Below are 20520 nucleotides of genomic sequence, written 5' to 3' on the forward strand. Positions count from 1 at the left end.
TTTAAGCTTAATGATATTCTCATTTTTTTTTCTTCAGATCTGGTTTTCAATCCATACGGATTTATGAAACATTTGTTCTTTCGTACGGTTACTCATAACAAAATTTACAGTACATGTACTTTATCGTAAATTACAATAATTTATAGTAAATTATGGGTAATTTATAGAACATTACCGTGCTTTAACACCAAAACAATACTCATTTCATTAGTAGAAATACTTCGTTTTACTATCAAATCTCGTGTACTTTGCAATAAAGTATATATAATTTACGTATATCTTCATGTGTTTACCATTATGTATATAATTTACGTATAAGTGCACATAAATTATGTATTATTTATTGGGAAATTTGGCCAAAACACCCTAAAAAATTGGGGCTTTGGTTAAAAAGGATCTATCAACTTTTTGTAGGCTTCAGCTCCCCGGGGCATTTTTGTAAATTATTTCATATAAGGAAAAGACTAAATTAACCTTATTTGTTAGAGAAATTACAAACCCAAATCAGGTTGATATTTCCCTCTTTCTCTATCCCGTATTTCTCTCTCTATCCCGTGCACTTCTCTCTCTATCCCGTGCAAAATCGATTCTTCTCTTTCTCTATCCCCTCTCTCGTTCAACAATCGAAGGCAATAATCGAAGGCAACAATCAAAGGTTCTCATCTAACTTTTTTCATCCTTGATTTTGCTAGGGTTTTCATTGATTTTGCTAGGGTTTTCATTGATTTACTAGGGTTTTCATTGATTTTCTGGGTTTAGCTTTATAACTAGAATATTAATTGATGATGTTAATATTCAAGCAATGGCTGTTTCAGTTTTTTTTGTCAGGAATGACGATTTCATCTTCATCGATAATATTAATTGATGATGTTACCTTTCGATTTTGAAGTATATAGAGGCTTACATATGTGTAGCTGATTTTTCCTTCTGTAACTCTTGTTCTCCTGAAATCCATTGGCTGGTATAGAAACTGTCAACGTAGTTAGGGTTTTATTTCATGATAAGGAAGTGCCAGTTCTTGATATGTTTTTATGTCTTTTAGATGTGGTTAAGTTTGTTCTCACAAATCTATGTCTCTTGTTTATCATGTATCATAGAAGATTAATCTATTAATTGTTCTTTTTTTTTTACGCTCTGTTTCTAAATAGAAAGTGCTTTCTGTAAAGGAAAGTTAATGAAGAAGTTACAGACTGTGCATCGATCATCTGGATCGTCTTTCAAATAAGCTATAATTCCATATAGTCGTTGGAAATTTACTCTTTCCCTTGACTGGTACTGCGAGTAAGTTAGAAGGTGAAGAGTTACCAATTTTTTTCTTTTTCTTAGCAATTTTTAGTTTATAAGTTGTTCCCTAAGTTCCAATTTGGTTGATTATATAAAATGTACTTAGTTTCAAGGTTTATTCTGCAAACCAGTTTTATGTACTTAGTTTCGACGCTTAATTTGCCCATTTTCACTTAAACATAATAAATGTTTATTATGCACTTAGTTTCATAATACTTCATGTTATTGACATTTGATAGGCCTAAAATAGGTCTATTCCTGCAAGTATACGGGGTCAAGTTATAGTATAATTTGTAAATCGGGAAATCGTCCCAAGGAATAGGTAGGTAACTTCGGATATTGACGGCGAGTTTAGCCAAATAATCAAAATGTCAATAGCTAACTTAGACTAACACACACCCCACTTCATAAGTTTGATGATTGATTGGTAAGAAATAAGAAAACAAATAAAACTAACTAAACTATCTAAGAAAGAGGTGAGAAGATATCTAAGGTTATAAAATCCACCGCATAATTTCACTTTATAAACAAGCACTTAATTACTTAAATCTCTTTTGTATTTACTCGGGATCCAATATAATGAACTATTTGGATTTCGGATGATGTTCTAGATAAAACAATTTTATAATTACTAATTCTAATTGTCTTCCTTATAAAGATTCGGATCACTTAACTATTATTCATCATCTAAAAAGCATACTCCATCTAACAACTTAACGAAAGTATGAAATATCTAATTATGAGGCATAAGTAATGGAAAGAAAATCCAATCCTTATAGATAAACAATCAATAGACATTAAAGCACATCAAGGGATTTAATTAATCAAGAACAAGTGTTACAAAGATCCAAAATGGGTTTCATTCACAACCTTAGATTGCTAAGTTAACTATACATGAAATCTAGGGTAACATTCATTGACATTGTAAAATAAATGAAAACACTAAGAAATTAATGGAAAGAAATCACCAAGAATGTTCAAATTCCATATCCCCATGTATCTCCAATTTATCCAAGATTTGCTCCATTTGTGCTCAAGAATTTTACTCCAAGAATTCCAAGTAATAGCTATTTATTGCACCCAAATAAGAAAAAGAAAGAGAAGGAAGAAATTAGATGTAGAAAGAAGTTGGAAAGAAGAGATGAAAGGGGATAAAGATGTAGAAGAATATGGAAGGATGAAGGTGAAGAATATTAATGGAAGAAAGAATAGTGGTAGAGAAGAAGTAGTAGTGGTAGTAGAGAAAGATGGAAAAAGAATGGAAAAGATGGATTTAGTAGTAGAGAAGAGAAGAGAGAAAGAAATAAGTAAGAGGGGATTGAGAGGGTTTCTAAGTCTAGAGAGAAATGAAAGAGGTAGAGATTTATTTATAGATGGGTCGATGGCTAGGGTTTTAGGAGTTAATTGGGAGAAAATGAGAGAAAGAGGGTTAAAATAGGAAGTTAGGGTTGCTTTCTACTAAAGAAATGATTTCCTACTGGTTGAACATAAAGTGAGACAAAAAGGAGGGGTATAAAAGTAATTTTCGGAGGGCTTAAAAGTGAAAAGAGGGACCACATGCTGCTGTCCGTTTTGTGCAATCAGGACGTGCCACGTCACCTGCTATTATCCCACCAGCCAGAATGGTGTCCGAAAGTGTCCCACTAGTCTACATTGTTTGACTCCAACTTTGACTATGCATATCTCACTCTTCCGGACTCCGAATTGACTTCCGTTTTCTCTTACGAGTTCGTCTCGGACTCTACTTTTCACTCGTCACTGACCTTGTCCAAATTTCCTAGAATACCCTTGTGTCAAAAAGACCAAAATGCCCTTCAAGTAACTTTTTCTCATTTTTAACCGTTTTTCACACCTAACTCCGCAAAAGACACCTAATCATAAAAACCAACCATTTTATTATAATAAAGACTCGAAACGAACTAACTTGGCTAAATTAAACGACTTAGATGGGACATTTTCATGACCCATCAACATTATTTTGGTGGTTACATAATACTTTGTTTGTTTGTTTTGAAGCACAGTATGTCTCGAACAAAAGAAAACAAGAAAAGCAAATCGGTTGATACATCTACTGGTATCGAACGTAAGGTATCAATTAGATCTAGTTTGAACGGATTGTGCAGTTGTTTAGATGATTTCAAGAAAAATATTAACGAGAACATCATCCGGATGTTGAAAGAGACACCATTCGGAAACTTGTTTGATGCGATATTGCAGAAGAGGATTACAACTAGTAAGAAGGATAACACAACTGATTCAGTGAACAAAGTACTCAAAACCTTCAATCTTAGTAGTTGTGAGTTCCATATTGGAAGCAAAAGTATAACGTTTACAACTAATGATTTGGCATTATTGTTTGGGGTGCCAAACGTTGGGAGTATTAAATTTCCAAAAGGAAACCTACGAAATAGTGAATTCATCCAAAAATATTTCAATGGATCGGGAAAGATAAAAAAGACGGATGTCAGTACTTGTTTGAAAGAACTATCAACGAAGATAGAGGAAGAATACGATGAAGGACTTGATGAGGATTTTGTTAAGTTGTTGCTTCTCTACATGTTAGCGACACTTTTTTATGCTAATGGTCCGGGAACTATACCACAGCATGCAATTAGTGTTGTTATTGATTTAAAAAAAATCAATGACTTCAATTGGGCTGCTGATATACACAGAGAATTAGCGGATAAGTTATCAAAATGTGAGACAACTTCACATTTTGCTGGTTGTGCAGTAGCTATTTTGGTAAGTTTATAATATGTTCTTTTTAACTTCATGTTATTGACATTATTGCTCATTCCCAAATTGATTTTTAACGATCTGTTATTTTTTGTAGTACTTTATATGTAAAAAAGTGAAAATTATTGAACCGATTGAAGGAAATGAAGCTCTAACTCCACGAGTAACAAGATGGGATCTTCAAATATTACAATCAACATTGAAAGAAGTTGATCTTGCCACTGTTGGGAGTGAAAATGTAAGATCTCTGTTGTTAAATGTTACTATTTTCCTTGAGAATTGTTTTGCAAGAGGTCTGCTAAGTTTCGCAAATCAGTTTGCAAATCAATTTGCAAATCAGTTTACAAATCAATTTGCTAACTGGTTTGCAGAGCTTTGCTTTATAGTTTGCATATAGGTTTTTTAATATAGTTTTAAATATTAATTTTGAAATGCAGGCTTTAAAATTGTTAATAAGTTCTTCATTATGCACTTAATGCAGGTATATGATGAATTCCTAGAAATTAGTCATGAAGAAACTCTATTACTATCTTCTTCGAACAATTTGCAAAGAAAGAAGAGCAATGGAAATCATCTAATGCCAAAGGAAAGACCTCCAATGCCAGTAAATGATGCTTCAGCTGGAAAAACAACACTTGCCATTCTTGAGAAAAGGATTGATGATCAAGCAAATGAAATCAAAATGCTCAAGAATGAAGTAAATTAAAAAGAAGAGTGAAGTATTTAGAAAAAAACGGCAAAGTTGAGGCAGGAGTAAATGAAGATGATGAAGAAAATAGTGGTGAACAAGGTGATGAACATGATGAAGAAAAAACACAAGATGCTGAAGAAAGCTCTGGAAATGAGAAAGAAGAAGAAGACGACAATGATGATAATGAAGAAGGAGAGAGCAGTAAAAATGGGAGAGAAAATTATGAAAAAGATGGTGAAAATAGGCAGGGTAAAGATGCAGAAGATAACAGTAAAGATGATGTTGGGAGTGATAATGTAAGATCTTTGTACTCAAAGTCTTGGTTTGCAAACTGATTTGCAAACTGATTTGCAAATTGATTTGCAAACTGATTGCCTTGCATTTTAGGTAAAAATTAATAAATGTTTATTATGTACTTAATGTAGATTAATGATGAGTTCCAACAAACTAATCATGAAGATGAAGAAAGAGGCGAGGGAGATGAAAAAGATGGTGTAGATGAAGATAGTAGAGGAGGAAAGGAATTGGATGAACATGATGTGAGCAAAGATATATTTGATGTTGTGAAGGAGATAAATGAGGGACTAGAAATGGAAAAAGCAAACGAGGAAAACAAAGATGAGGAAAAAACAGAAAGTGATGCCGAAATGAAGAAAGAGAAGGGAAAAGGGAAAGTGGAAATGGAAGGCCTTAATGAGGAACAACAAAGAGATGAAAATGTTGCTGAATTGAGGGAAATAGTTAAAGGATCTATTGAAAAGGGTGTGAAGGAGCGTCCTAAGAGAAAACAACTGGAAGACCCTATGTTTGTTTACACTAAAAAGGAAAAGAAACAAAAAAAGGCAGGACACACTTCAAAGGTGAATGAGAACAATTAAAAACATGTGTTCTAAACAATATCTTTAATAGTTTATTATGTTGAGTACATTCGATTACTTCACTATTCTTGTATGAATTTGAATTTTGGTATCACTTTTTGAATTGACTTGCAAAGCTCTTTAAAATCGCTGCAGAGCTGTTTGCACAGCTTTGCAGAGCTGTGCAAACTGGTTTGCAGAGTCTTGCTTTCTGGTTTCATTTTTTTTTAATCTTTTTCATTAATATCTGAAGTCTAACAAATCTTTTTATGACATTGTTGATTCTATTAAATGTAGGAACAAAAAGTTGAAAAGGGAAAAACGGTGTTAATTGATGACGATAATTTTGAGGATCCACCAGTTGAATATGGAAATGTTCTTGACCTAACAAGGTGTAAAATCTTCAAAATGTTGACATCAAAAGAGAAAAATGCAATTCAGAAAGATTGGTGTGATTACCTGATGAGACATGGAAATGTCCCATCTGAGTCTCTTAATTTAGACGAGTTAGTCTCTCTAGAGCAGTTGCTCTCACGAATTACTCTCTTTTATGTTCAGGTACCTTTTTACAAAGTTACGCGTGCAAAACGGATAAAGTCGGAAAGAATACAGACTAGGGGCATTTTGGTCATTTGTTGAATCTGACTTATTGGTCAAGATTAGTGTTCAGATGGAAAGTAGAGTCCAAGACGAGCCCGTAGGCAAAAACGGAAGTCAAATCGGAGTCCGGATCAATAAAATTGAGAAGGTCAAAGTTCGGGTCAAACTTGGTGGACTAAACGACAAGACGGACACATGGCATGCATCCAGGAAACAATCGCACGAACCAGAAGAGACGCGGGCTACGTTCGGTCAGTAAAGGTGTGTCACAGGATTCTCAAAGAGCGTCAGATCCGGTACACTCGCGAGCAAGTTATTACGGTGCTTCCGAGCTTGACCGACCGTCCAGATTCGTGTTTTGTAGATCCGACGATCTCTGTAGCCTCCCACCGTGGAGCAATCGGACGTAGCCAGCTGGATCCATTAACCTCATCATTTCAAACCTCTATTCCTGGTTGATATTGAAGAAGATTGTCAATTCAAACTGAAACAAAGAAGGAGATATTCTCGGCAATCCGAAAACAGAAAAGATTGAGAGAGATGGATTGAAGGAGTTAGTTTGTTAGGATCCTAGAGAGAAACCCGAGAGAGAAGGAGGGGATTCGATTCAAAATCAAATTAGAAACAGAGAAGGAGGGGATTCGATTCAAAATCAAATCAGAAACAAAGAAGGAGGGTCGGGGTCTATAAAGAACAGAAGAGTTCGGCTGAGAGAGGGGAGTTTTGATGATCGGTTTTAGAACAGAAAAGTAGAGAGAGAAAGAGACCCGAGAGCTTCATCATCTGATTTATTTGTCTTCCTTTTATCTCTTTAATTGTGGTTTCTTTATTTGTGAGAGATAGAGAGATTACAGAGAGATAAAGAGAAAAATAGAGAAAGAAAGAGAAAGAGATTGTAGAGAGAGAGAGAGAACAATAATGGAGAGATTCGGATTTCATTACTTTTCATCTTGTTTTTGATTTTTTACTCTTTGTTTTCTGTTTTCTTGGTGAGAGAGTAATAGAATACTTAAAGAGAAAGAGAGAAACAGGAGGTTAGAGTGAGAAACAGAGTTGGAGAAGACGAGAAAATAGGCGAGAAAATTATTTTCCCAGAAGGAATCCATTTCCGGGAAGACGAGAAAATCGTTTTCCCAGAGGGTGCGTTTGGCAGATTTTCGGGAAAAAGAGAAGGAAATCAATTCCTTAAGGTTCTGTTTGGCTGCAAAATCAGTAAGAAATCCAACTTTTTCTACTTTTATCCCATCATTTATTTAGTTAAACTTCCATCTATCATCATAAGAAACTAAATTTCTTATCTAGGGTTTTAGATGAAGTCATAATAATTGTTTTCTCGAGAATTTATTAAAGTTTTTACCATTTTAACGATAAAATCTTCCGGGTTTTTAGATCGTTCATGGACTAAAACCTGAGTTATATAAAGAACTCTCTAATTAGATCAACATTAAATTGTCGTTAGAATTATTAGGAAGATGGATTCGAAAACCCTAGGTTCCCTTTTTCTGAATACCGACTTATTTCTTTATTTATTTTTGAGTTTTATATTTTATTTTTACTTTACCACCATCAAACCAATTTTAAATCTCAATAGTTTTAAGGTTAGAATTTAGTTTAACTTAGTCTCTGAGGAACGAACGAACCGGTCTTACCGGGTTATTACTTGACGCCCGTATACTTGCCGGTGGAGACCTTTTAGGGTAACCTTTTAGGCCCATCATTACCGTAGAAGGTAATGCACATTTACTGTGTTTTTAGACAAAATTTACTTTACTAAAATAACAAAAGTGTTTGTCAATATTTTTTAGTGATCTTGTATGGTGTTCAAAAGAAGAGAGGATCAACATAACAGTTGATTAATTAGAAGATCTTCTATCAAATCGATTTGTTAATGGGTCAATCATCGATTGGTTTGCATATAAATTGAAGAAGGAAGAGACCGAAAAGAAATTCACTTACATCAGCCACTTTGATAGTGTAAGTATCTTTAATTTTTGTTTTTCTTAGTACGTTGATTGTATTTGTTCTTATATGTTGCTGCTATGCAACTGATTTGCAAACTGATTTGCAAACTAATTTGCAAACTGATTTGCAAACTGATTTGCAGATCTTTGCAACTCAGTTGCAATGATGTCTTTGAAAAATAACCACAACATACTCACATGTTTCCTTAACTATTTTTTCAATAGAAGCCGAAGATGACCGATAGTTTGACAACAAAGATATGCAACTTTGATGTTTCTTCTCAAATGCTGATATTCCCGCTTAATCATTCAAAGGAAAATAAGGATCCAACTGGTTATCATTGGTCAGTTCTGATATTGTGCATGATGAAACCATGGAAATGGTTTCACTTCAACTCTATGATGCCAAGAAAAAAAAGGAAGAGAGGATGAATCTAAGGCCCAAAAAAGGAGCCCAAATACCAAATCCAGCCCAATAGGGAATAATATCTCAAAAAAACCCAAAAAGTGATGTTACCTATCTATCCCCTCAAAACAAATACATACCACTCATGTCCCTCACCCATTTCTCGCCCAATCTAACCCAAAAGCCTGCCAATGCGTCAGCACCCACATGCCATACCCTCTATCTCTCTCTTCCTCTCTCTCCCTTTCTCTCTCTATCTCTCTCTCTCTCTCTCTCTCTCTCTCTCTCTCTCCATTTCTCTCTATTTTGATTTGATTAAACATTCTTCTCAACTCAAAATGCTCTCTCTCTCTCTCTAAATTGATTAAACACTAAAACCCTAAAAAACGCTCTCTCTTGAAACCAAACGATTTTGGGCGTCTCTATCTCTCTCTCTCTTTCTCGCTCAAACGAAACGATTTCTGGCGTTTACCCTCTCAACCGAAGCGTTTCCGGCTACTCTCTCTCTATATTAAAACTTCAAAAGCAACTTCAAAACCTACGGTTCTACTCTCTCTGCTTATACGGTTGTTCTCTCTCTGCTTCGAGAATCATCAAACCCTAAACCTAATTTATGTTCGCCAGCGTTTAACACACAGGTGAGACTCTGTTCTTCGTCAAAATCTTCTTCCTATCTCTGTTCTTGGTCAAGTTTTAGGGTTTTTGGCGGTGAAATGATGAGTTTGTTTTAACATTTTGTGTTATTTTAAAAAAATTAGGGTTTCGTTTCACACATTTAGTACTTTGATCTTGATTTTTGGGGTTTAACTTGCTCTTAAGTTGTTGTTCTTTGTGATTGTTGTCGACATTTTGGTTTGTGATAAAACATTTATGGATTTTGTTTTGGATTTCGGAAGCATGCATCTTCATATAAGGTAATTTTGGGGTTTATGGTTCTTTATCAAGTTTTTAGGTTAGGTTTGCTGATGAAATTATGGGTTTGTTGTAACATTTTGTGTTATTTTCAAAAAATTAGGGTTTCGTTTCACACATTTAGTACTTAGTCTTGATTTTTGGGGTTTAACTTGCTCTTAAGTTGTTGTTCTTCGTGATTGTTGTCGACATTTTGGTTTGTGATAAACCATTTATGGATTTTGTTTCTGATTTCGGAAGCATGCATCTTCATAGAAGGTAATTTTGGGGTTTATAGTTCTTCATCAAGTTTTTAGGTTAGGTTTGCTGATGAAATTATGGGTTTGTTGTAACATTTTGTGTTATTTTCAAAAAATTAGGGTTTCGTTTCACACATTTAGTACTTTGATCTTGATTTTTGAGGTTTAACTTGCTCTTAAGTTGTTGTTCTTCATGATTGTTGTCGACATTTTGGTTTGTGATAAAACATTTATGGATTTTGTTTTTTATATCGGAAGCATACATCTTCACAGAAGGTAATTTTGGGGTTTATGGTTCTTCATTAAGTTTTTAGGTTAGGTTTGTTGATGAAATTATGGGTTTGTTGTAACATTTTGTGTTGTGATCAGAAAATTAGATTTCTGTGGAGACATTTAGTACTTTGTTTTCGATTTTTTGGTGTTTGTCTTTGTAGATGAAATGAATGGTTTGTTTTAAAATTCTGGGTTGTGTTAAAGAAATTAGGGTTATGTTGAGACATTTTAGGTTCTGTTCTTGGTAAATATTGGAGAGATTTTGTTTTTCTTAAAAGAATTTGGTTCGGTGTTGATGCATTTTGTGGTTTTTTACCCTCTGAAACTTGATATGATGTAAAATTTTGGGTTGAGTAGTGTTCGAACATTTCGTTGAATGCTTTAACACACATGTATGACTATGTTCTTCCTCAAAATCTTCTTCCTATCTCTGATCATGGTCAAGTTTTAGGGTTTTTGGTGGTGTAATTATGAGTTTGTTTTGACATTTTGGGTTGTCAAATTAGGATTTCGTTTCACACCTTTAGTACTTTGATTCTGATTTTTAGGGTTTAACTTGCTCTTAAGTTGTTCTTCGTGATTGTTGAAAACATTTTGGTTTGTGATAAAACATTTATGAATTTTGTTTTTGATTTCGGAATCATGCATCTTCACAAAAGGTAATTTTGGGGTTTATGGTTCTTCATCAAGTTTTTAGGTTAGGTTTGTTGATGAAATTATGGGTTTGTTGTTACATTTTGGGTTGTGATCAGCAAATTAGGTTGCTGTGGAGACATTTAGTTCTTTGCTTTCGATTTTTGGTTGTTTGTCTTTGTTGATGAAATGAATTGTTTGTTTTAGAATTCTGTGGAGACATTTAGTACGTTGAGACATTTTGGGTTCTGTTCTTGGTAAATATTGGAGACATTTTGTTTTTTATAAAAAATTTTGTTGGGTGTTGATGCATTTGGTGGCTTTTACCCATGAAACTTGATATGATGTAACATTTTGGGTTGTGTAGAAACATTTTTGGTTTGTTTCAAACATGGGGGGTATCTTACAAACATTTCAATTTGTGCAGAAAACATATAAAAGATAGTGAAGAGCCAACCACCACTGGGCCTCGTAAAAAAGGCAAGAAAATGATGAATGTGACATCATCACAGACAAAGGTATGATATTCTATAAATATTTCAAAGCATTTTTAAGCATTTTACATAATTTCGAGACATTTTGGAGTTTGTCCTCTCAGTATTGTTTGTGGTCTCGCATTTCGTATAATGGTTTGGCATAATTGCTAGTGTGTTGTCATTCTGTAAAATGTTGCTTCATTTATTCCTACTCTTATTCCTAGGGTTTTGTGAAAAGTTCTGAAAACCATTGACATCAGCTTACAGTGTTGTAGCATTCGTAGTCGTGTTGGAACATTTTGCTGAATGATCTAACATATCTATTACTGTGTGTTTGAAGCATCGATCTGCAACATCCAAATCGAAAGAGCAGATGGTGGAGGCTCAACGTACAGAGTCAAGGGAGCAAAAGAAGAAAAATTCTTTAAATTACAAATGTAATTTGAAAGCAGTTCACAAGGTAGCAAGGGACAATTTGGAAGCATTTGTAGTCCAGTTTTTGTTCTTTGGAATGTTGATGAAATGAATGGGTTGTTTTAACAATTTGGGTTGTGTTCCAGAAATTGGGGTTATGTTGAGACATTTAGTACTTTGTTTATGATTTTTGGGAGTTTTACTTGATTATTACAGTGATGTTATTGGTCAATGTGGCAGACAATTTGGTTTATGTTTTAACATTTAGTGGGGTGATGATGGATTTTGTGGTTATTAATGAGTAAAAATTGATATGTTTTTGACATTTTGGGTTGTGTAGAAACATTTTGTGCAAAACATTTAAAAAAGAGAAGCAGCAGCAGCAAGACAATAGGTTGTACAAAGAGCTAGCTCTAGAAAGAGGGCTAGTGAAGAGACAACAACAGCAGGGCCTAGTAAAAAAGGCAAAAAAATATTAAAAGTGACTGAATCACAGACCAAGGTAAGATGCATTCCTAAACATTTTGCATAATGTTTAGGAATGCATACGAAATTACATAAGGTTCTGTGAAAAAAGTTAAAATTTGGAGAAAACAGTGGCATCAGATTTTTGAAATGTCCTCTCATTATTGATTGTAGTCTAGCATTAAGTATAATGTTTTCGCATTATTGGTAGTGTCCCGGCATTTTGGAATATGTTGTCCACATTATTCTTAGGGTTCTGTGTATAGTTATGGAAACTAGTGGCATCAGTTTTTTTTGGTACACAATTTGCAAAATGATCTCGCATTATTGATAGTGTTCTAGCATTGTAAATAATGTTTAGGGGTGCAAGGTAATAACAACAATTGTTTCTCAAACAATTCAAATAATGTTCCTCGAGCATTATGTATAATGTAGCATGCAAGTTACCTAATCTTCATCCATTTCAGAATATATTCAGAAATGTTACACAACGACGGAGTATGTCCATTTCAAAATCAAAAGTTCTCTCATCAGCGAAGAAGTGTAGGTATTTTAAATTGAATTCTGCTTTGCAATTTAACAAATGTTTGGGCACTGCTTAAAATGCTTAGAAAACGTTAGACTGGTCTGAACATCTTTAATACAAAATTCTGGTGAACATTTTTCAAAATGTTCACACATCCTTTAAAATGTTAATACAAATTGTAAAGTGTTTTTAACAAAACGAGAACTAGTTGCTACTGTTAACATAACTGTACGGAATAGTGTTAACACATCCCGTAAAATGTTTAGACAAACTGTAAAGTATTGCTTATAAAACGAGAAGTAGTTGCTAATATTAACAAATTTGTACGGGACAACAATGAAAACATCATGAAAATACCCTAAAAACCAAGAACAACCTCACCAATGGAGCTTCAAATAAGTATATCTACAAATCTATATATTTAACTCTCTACAAAACTATGAAAACACCATGAAAACATCCTAAAATCAGATTTGAAGATTTTTTTAACCTCCATTAAAGAAGATAATGATTGAAGATAAAAGATGATGAAGGTTGCTCAAACGAAGAAGATGATGAAGGTCGCTCAAACGAAAAAGATGATGACTGAAGATGATGATTGAAGATGATGAATGAAGATGATTGAAGATAAAGGAAGATAATGAATGTTCTTGAAGAGGGTTTAGGTTTATGTAGAGAGAGAAATCTGGAAAAAAAATTTAGAGAGAGAAAGAGGTAATGAAAAGGGTTGAAGAATGATGACTGTAGAGAGATGAAGATGATGATTGAAGAAGATGATGACTGTAGAGAGATGAAGATGATGATTGAAGAAGATGATGGTCGTTGAGATTCGAGAGAGAAAAGAGGGTTTGGGTTTGTGTTAGGTAGAGAGAGAAAGTGAAACAGATTATGGAGAGAGAAAAATATTTAGTTTGTGAAAGAGAGATATTAAGGAGAGAGAAAGTTTATGTTTCTTATAGAGGGAGAGAGTTGTTGGATATATATAGGAGGGCAAAAGAGGGATTAGAAGAAACTATTAAGTCTTAGAGATACGAGTTGGGTCCGGATTGAGCATTGGGATGTGTATTTGGGTTTGATTTGAGATATTAGTTGATTATTGGGTTTTGGGTGGGTTAATAACCCCGATTGAGTTTTTTTTTGTATTTGGGCCCAAAATTTGGGTCTTTCATCAAAAAATTCAAAAAGGAATGACAAATTATCCACATGTGCGAAAAATATGGTAAACATATATATACCACAATTCGCATAAATAAAATGAATAGTGTAATTTAACTTATACTACAATGTTTAAATCAAGTATTTTCTTATATTTTAGATAAATATTGTGGAAGGTCTTCTTCACTATGCTTAAGATACGGATAATTTGCGTCCAAAACCTCCATCAAGAATTAAGAGAGTGCAAGTAGACTGCCCACAACAACTAGAAACGTCGTAAGTATAAATTAATCATGCTTATTAATCGACAAGTAATTTTTTTTATTTATAAGCTAAATGACTTGTTTTTTCTTTACAGAGTTGATTGTGGTTTATATGTATGTCAATTCATTTCGAATGCTACAAAAGGTCAGGATTTTGAAGAAATGGAGATTGACCCTCATGAGATAACAAAACTTAGAGGAAAGATAGTTGCTGAAATTGTTTCAGATGAAAAATATTGTTGGATTCAATAAAAAAAGGCGTTTGAATATAGTGTTTGTTCTGAATATTTTGATGAATGTGTTTGTGAATATTTTGATGAATCTTTAATAGCTTTTTAATCTTATTATGTTGAGCATTTATTTGATTACTTATTTGGTCTGATGAATTTAGGTTTCACTAGTCTGCAAACTGATTTGCAAATTGGTTTGCAAACTGATTTGCAAATTGGTTTGCAAATTGATTTGCATTGTGGTTTGCATTGGTTTGCAAATTGATTTGCAGTGATTTGCAAATTGATTTGCAGTGGTTTGCATGTCTTTGCAAATCAGTGGTTTACAAGCTTGATTCTTCTAATTCTGTAATTCAATTAATCGTTTTTTAAATCTCGACAAAAAAAAAACGAGGGTTACACCCCCGAACCCCTGTAAAAAGACACGTAATCCAATTAGTTTGTAATTCATCAAAATGTTGCATACATTGTGTACATAAATTGAGTTCCTTAATTAACATCTAAGTTGCAAAAGGATTCTAAATTTATTTGGTGACTCTGCAATCTGTTATTCAGTGGGTTGCAAACTGATTTGCGATGATTTGCAAACTGATTTGCAGTAGTTTTCATTATGGTTGGCAGTGGTTTGGAAACAAGATTTTTTTTCAAAATAGTCACAACATACTCATATGTTTCTTTAAATATTTTTCAATAGATGCAGGATGAAGAAAGATTAAATCCTTTTCGAAATATTTATTCTTCATTTTTTTATTCTATTAATTATTTTTAAAATTTCTACAAAAAAGAATGGGAGCTACGCCCCCGAACCCTTGTAAAATAATACGTGAACTCATCAAAATTGAAGGATATGCAGTGGTTCGCAATATGGTTTGCAATATGATTTGCAATATGATTTGCAAACTGATTTGCAATGGTTTGCAATATGGTTTGCAAACTGATTTGCAATATGGTTTGCAAATCAGTTTGCAGTGGTTCGCTATATGGTTTTCAATATGATTTGCAATATGGTTTGCAAACTGATTTGCAAACTGATTTGTAAACTGTATCAGCTGCCAAGACCAAGATTTAAGGTTCACATACTATTTATAAGCAATTACACTAACATTGTTCATCCAATAAAAATGAAGACAACATATGCAAAAAGGCAAGTGAAAGCTAATGAAAACTAATTTATGAATTAAATTGACATGTCTTATTGTTAAAAGTAATAATGTAATGAGAACTAGTTCAAACATCATGTTTACAAGTCTTCTTGTTGTGACCAGATGTATGACACACGCTACACTTTATCGACCTCTTCCACTTTGCTCCACTATTTGGTATCTTCTTTTGCCTTGGTCTTCCAGGTTTCTTCTTCTCAGTCGGTGGTAAAGAAATAAGTTCGTCGGGATGATGATTCAGAAGATCATAATCAACCACAGGTTCAATAACTTTCTCGTACGACGCACAATAATGAGAAGCACGATAGAAATCACTAATGAAGTCGTATGGACTATAACCTGCACCTGAAATACAACATAGAGCATGATAGCAAGGAAAATCGTGTACTCTCCAATACCCACAACTACATGAACGATTCTCAAGGTCCACCCGAAAAGATCTACCATCAACAACCTCAAAAGTCGAGGATGAAACCCTTATTGCTCTAAAAACTCTACCTTTATTCAATCCTTCAGCAAGCTTTTTTTCATCTCCGGTCCAAGAATAGTGGTCCAACTATACCCGAGATCACGTCTAGTAGAAAACAAAACCATCAACTTTTTGCGAATATAGTCAACCAAAGGTGTTATTGGATAGCTGCGACCTTCTAAAATCCATTAGTTAAAACTCTCAGCTATACCAGAACATGTATCACCATATCTGTTGCCTGGAAAGTAAGCGTTTGCCCATTTCTCAACAGGTGCTGTTCTAAGAAATGCTTCAAAAGATTGGCCACCAACAGTTTTTAACTCTTCAAAAAGAGGTTTGAACTCTAAATGGTTTGGTGCATAAGCACATCGAGTGAAAAGATCAAGGATGTCAAATGATGCATATTTATTATCTCTTGTTCTAGTAGATATATTATGTTTTAAATGCCAACCACAATAACCATGGTGACTCGAAGGGAATACAGTAGATATACCATTTATAAGTCTAGGATGTCTATCAGTAAGAAATGTGTAAGTTCTTTCGGGAATAATCTGATAAAGAATCTCCAAAAACAATAACCAGTTAGCTTGATTTTCCGTGTCTACGAGCGCAAATGCAAGTGGATAAAAACATGCAAAAACAATAAAAGGAACAACACTATAATCAACATGTTTGCAATGCATTTGTAGAAGAGTTGCAAATCAGTTCGCAAAGTCTTGCAAATCAGTTTGCAAACCACAATGCAAATCAATTTGCAAACCACAATGCAAATCAATGCAACCCACAATGCAAATCAATTTGCAAATCAATGTGCAAACAAATGCAAATCAATGTGCAAATTGATTTGCAAAGCACTGCAAATCAGTTTGCAAAGGCTTGCAATGATTTGAACAAAATAAATACAAGAACAAAGCTGAAAAGAACATGTTTTACCTCCTTCGGCATTCTTGCCCGTTGCAGCTAATAAACATCCACTAAACTTTCCTTTGAAAAATGTTGCATCTAAATAAAGAATCGCACGGCAAAATCTAAATACATGAATACAAGCCCCAAATGCAACAAATAAACGCTGAAATTCTTTTGAATCAGAGTCAATCTCAATTTTCACACAACTATTTGAGTTACTTCTTTGTAGAGCATCAACATAAGAAACTAAATGATGATAAGACGATGAGGCATCCCCGTGAATATCCTTCAAAGCTAGTGCCTTTCCAGTATAAGAGTAATAGTAACTAACATCAAACCCATATGTATGCAATATATGATCAATAATTTGCCTAGGCTTGATAGATGGATCACTTTGAACACTATGCATCACCAATGTTTTTATCAAAGCACTTGTGAAACGACGTTTCTTAATGTCTTTTAGTCCAGCACCACAAGTATGACAATTGTTCATCGTTTTGATAACAAAGATATCACTCTCTTTGGAGAATTTCGTGGAATGAATTCTCCAATTACATCCAGTTTCTTTTCTAGTACATTCCACTGTAATCCTATAAGGATCGTTTTTCACAAAACGAAATCCATAACCCGACTCAAGAGAGTATTTTATCAACTCCATACGTATTTCATGTACACCACCTGGAAATTTCTGACTACATGTTTAAAAATGAATGCCCAAGTACTAGAAAGTAAAGGAACAACACTTGGACTTGTGTTACGATTTGATGATGACGCGGTAGTAACGATAGATGAAGAACAACTTGCATGATTTGTAATAGTAACTTGTATTTCAATAAGGTGAATATGTTTCGCCGAACAATAATAAAATATTGATTGTAAATGTAAATCAGATTCTACCTTCATATCTTGGTTGTTTATTTTGCAACTCAATTTGAAAAGTGATGGAGTCAAATCATTCCATTGTTTGCATAAGAACTCTTTCAAATGGAGTATAGTACTATCACTTCCAATCTTCGAACAAACAAAATTGCCCATATGTTGAAATACTCCAAGAACGGTCGGAACCATCAAACTGTAACGGAATTAATCTTATATAATTAATCTTCCTAACTCTTGTAAAAAGAATTAATCTTATAGAACAGAATTTAATGAAATCAAAATCAAATAGTAAATTATCATGAATAACTCAAAATTATTATTCATAACTCATAATCTACTGTGCAAAATATTTCTTATATTTGTTGATGAATGAAAACAAACAAACTAAGAAGAAATTATACCTTGAAACAGAAGATTCTCCTTCCATTGTTGTCTATGAGTCCAGTAATGAAGAAAACAATGTTAAACCCTAGAAAAATCTTCCAATAGTTGATCAAAATGTACTTTCTCTCTCTAGAATTCTTTCCAAAGACTAATTGAAAACCCTAATATTCAACTTCAAAAACTAAATCCAGAGATTCAAAGCTAAACCTAAAAGAAATTGTTGATTTGATAGAGAAAATTGATCGAAACCCTAGCAAAGCTATAGCCAAAAATCGCCCAAATACAGCTCTCTCGGTTAGGTCTCGGTTTTTCTCTCCCACTGAAATCTTTGGCCAAATTGGATGTTGTAAATTTCCTCAAATAAGAAGGTTAATTAAGGTATTAAAAATGTGGTGCTTCTAAAATTGTCCTCCAACCCTATTTTGAAAGATTTCATGGTGTCTCAAATAAGAAAACTTTGATTTGTCTTTTTAACAAAATAAAACAGGAAATTGGGCCTCCGACCCAATTTCCTGTTATTTATTTACCATTACGTGTACTTTTCACCCAAAACAGTAGCCTTGTTAAGTTTACCAAACTAATCAAAACCTTCAAATGTTGTCAAAATTTGACAAATATTATACATAATTTACGAAACCGTACATGTAGTTTATAATACAATATATGATTTTTTTTTTCTTTAATGTATGTGTATTTATGTGTGTAGATTTGATATACCAGATGAAATTTTAAAGAGAATCATCAAATCAAAGTGAGTCAAGAAAACTAATAGAGAGTACATGGATGGGCACCATTTTTTAACCAGAGAAGATTTTGTACGTTTTTTGTAACAGAATGTAAAGGATGGGTAATGTAAAAGAAATTATGTGTAATGTAAAAGAAATTGTGTGTAATTTATTGAACAAGACCCACATACATTTGATAAATTATGTTGTATACTTGACAAATGATGGTTTCCTCGTCATAAATAATACATAATTTACGTATTCGTTTCATAATTTGTATTCGATGTGTATTTATGTATGAGTAAAAACAAAAACAAATGTTGCTTTAATGTTCCCAGAAAAATATACTATTTCCAAATCTGAAAGTTAAGTGAGAGAAAGTGATATATATGTTTTGTATATTAATCCCCAAATCACGCTAAATTGATCCCAGAAAATATACTATTTCCAAATCTGAAAGTTAAGTGGGAGAAAATTGATTTGAATCGAAAAAAATTTACATAGTAAGAGAGAGAAAATTGATTTGGTTTCCAAATCTGTAAAGAGAGAGAAAATTGATTTGGTTACGATTTTTGTTTTGAATCGATTTGGAAATAGATTTGATTTCCAAAACGGTTAGAAGATAGAGAAAAATCAATTTCGGATTTATACGTTAGCTGCTTTAAATCCCCTAAATCACGCCCACATTAAAAACATTCCACATTCACCCTGAAAAAATTAAAAATCCCGTGATTTTTGTACGAGGGACATGGACGGTAGTTATCTCATAAAGAATGGGTTATTATGTCCATAATGTAAAAGGACTAAATATTCATGTTTTGGGAAGATTGGATCATAAACCTTTTTTGAATATTATTTTTGGTCTATATACCCACGGACCCCAAAAAAATCAAGGGTTAATGAGATTTTTCTTTTTCTTTTTGAACTTACAATGAAAGGAAAAAAAAAAAGAAAACAAAAAGGAAATTAAACATCATCCTTAATAAAATTCGGGAGGGGTCCCAAATATTCTTTCGTTGATGCTTTCTTCCCCATTGAGCTAACTCATCCTCTTTTACATTGATTAATCTCGAAATGTAGGAGAATTTGATGTTAGTAAATTCGCTTTTCAAGTGGAAGATTTCGGCTATGTGTTTCCTGAATTGTCATTGAGTGGAGTAGCTTTGATCTTCCAAATAAGAAATAACGTTGAGGTTCTCACTCTCTATATGGATGTGGCGAAGCGAAGATCCATGACCCACAGGAGAGCCGATTTAATTGCTAAACATTCGCATTCTTCCAGATTTTGACCTTTGACTGTATCTGCGAGCATTGATATAAAATTTGACTCCGCATCGAATATAATGCATCTGATCCCTATTGGTTCAGCTAAGTCTGTGAAGGATGTGTCAGTGTTAATTTTGAGAAACGGTGTCGATGGAGGGCTCCATTGGTGTTGCTTTAGTTCTTTGTCTTTAGTAGTAATCTTCAGTGGGACTATTGAGGAGGCTTTGATTAATTTTTTTTTTTTTTGATGAAAGAGGCTTTGATTAATAGAATGGTCTGAATAGGAGATTGTTTTTTTTGCTGAGAAGCATGTTTCACACTTGGCTTTCCAGATAAATCACATAATTTTAGCATATATGTTCGTTAATTCCTCATTTAGATCCTTCCAAAGAAGAATCCATTGTTTTACCGAAGTGAGATGTTCCGTCATGACCTGAACATAAAATCATATTGCTTTGGCATAGTGACAATGCAGTAGTGAATGCTCGATCTTTTCATTAGCATTACAGTTAATACAAGTAAAGACATTCCCAATGAACTTACCTATTTTATCTTTCACAGGTAGACTGTTGGTACAATATTTTCATAGGAAAAGTTTAATTCTCTGCAT

At 33.5% G+C, this 20520-nt stretch overlaps 2 protein-coding genes across 3 annotated transcripts; one reads left to right on the forward strand and one right to left on the reverse strand.

Annotated features, from left to right (window-relative positions):
* Positions 1-335: 335 nt before the first annotated feature.
* On the forward strand, positions 336-6019 carry LOC147530860 (uncharacterized). Of its 2 annotated transcripts, XM_086649486.1 has the most exons (6): positions 336-753; positions 3306-4026; positions 4118-4258; positions 4502-5007; positions 5137-5571; positions 5866-6019. In XM_086649486.1, the coding sequence occupies exons 2-4, from the start codon at positions 3307-3309 to the stop codon at positions 4724-4726; spliced, it is 1086 nt and encodes a 361-aa protein (XP_086505612.1). In that variant the 5' UTR covers positions 336-753; position 3306; the 3' UTR covers positions 4727-5007; positions 5137-5571; positions 5866-6019. The 2 variants fall into 2 exon arrangements, with proteins under 2 accessions (XP_086505612.1, XP_086505611.1); XM_086649485.1 differs by lacking the exon at positions 5866-6019 and having other exon boundaries at positions 5137-5715.
* A 9329-nt stretch (positions 6020-15348) lies between these two features.
* On the reverse strand, positions 15349-17314 carry LOC147530861 (protein FAR1-RELATED SEQUENCE 6-like). Its single transcript, XM_086649681.1, has 3 exons — positions 16684-17314; positions 15962-16351; positions 15349-15626 (listed from the first exon to the last, which is right to left on the reverse strand). Exons 1-3 carry the CDS (start codon positions 17312-17314, stop codon positions 15349-15351), a joined length of 1299 nt encoding a protein of 432 aa, XP_086505807.1.
* Between the last annotated feature and the right edge of the window lie 3206 nt (positions 17315-20520).

This window comes from Eschscholzia californica, unplaced genomic scaffold (genome assembly GCF_041429995.1).
Source record: "Eschscholzia californica isolate CP2 unplaced genomic scaffold, dmEscCali1.0.p SCAF_6, whole genome shotgun sequence".
Classification (NCBI taxonomy): domain Eukaryota; kingdom Viridiplantae; phylum Streptophyta; class Magnoliopsida; order Ranunculales; family Papaveraceae; genus Eschscholzia; species Eschscholzia californica.

Coding starts and splice junctions, on each gene's coding strand:
- LOC147530860 (XM_086649486.1), top strand. CDS start 3,307: ATGTCTCGAACAAAAGAAAACAAGAAAAGCAAATCGGTTGATACATCT. Junction 4,027..4,117: donor GTTGTGCAGTAGCTATTTTG/GTAAGTTTATAA, acceptor TATTTTTTGTAG/TACTTTATATGTAAAAAAGT. Junction 4,259..4,501: donor CCACTGTTGGGAGTGAAAAT/GTAAGATCTCTG, acceptor CACTTAATGCAG/GTATATGATGAATTCCTAGA.
- LOC147530861 (XM_086649681.1), bottom strand. CDS start 17,314: ATGGAGTTGATAAAATACTCTCTTGAGTCGGGTTATGGATTTCGTTTT. Junction 16,352..16,683: donor GGGCAAGAATGCCGAAGGAG/GTAAAACATGTT, acceptor TTGCGCTCGTAG/ACACGGAAAATCAAGCTAAC. Junction 15,627..15,961: donor ATATGGTGATACATGTTCTG/GTATAGCTGAGA, acceptor GTTGTATTTCAG/GTGCAGGTTATAGTCCATAC.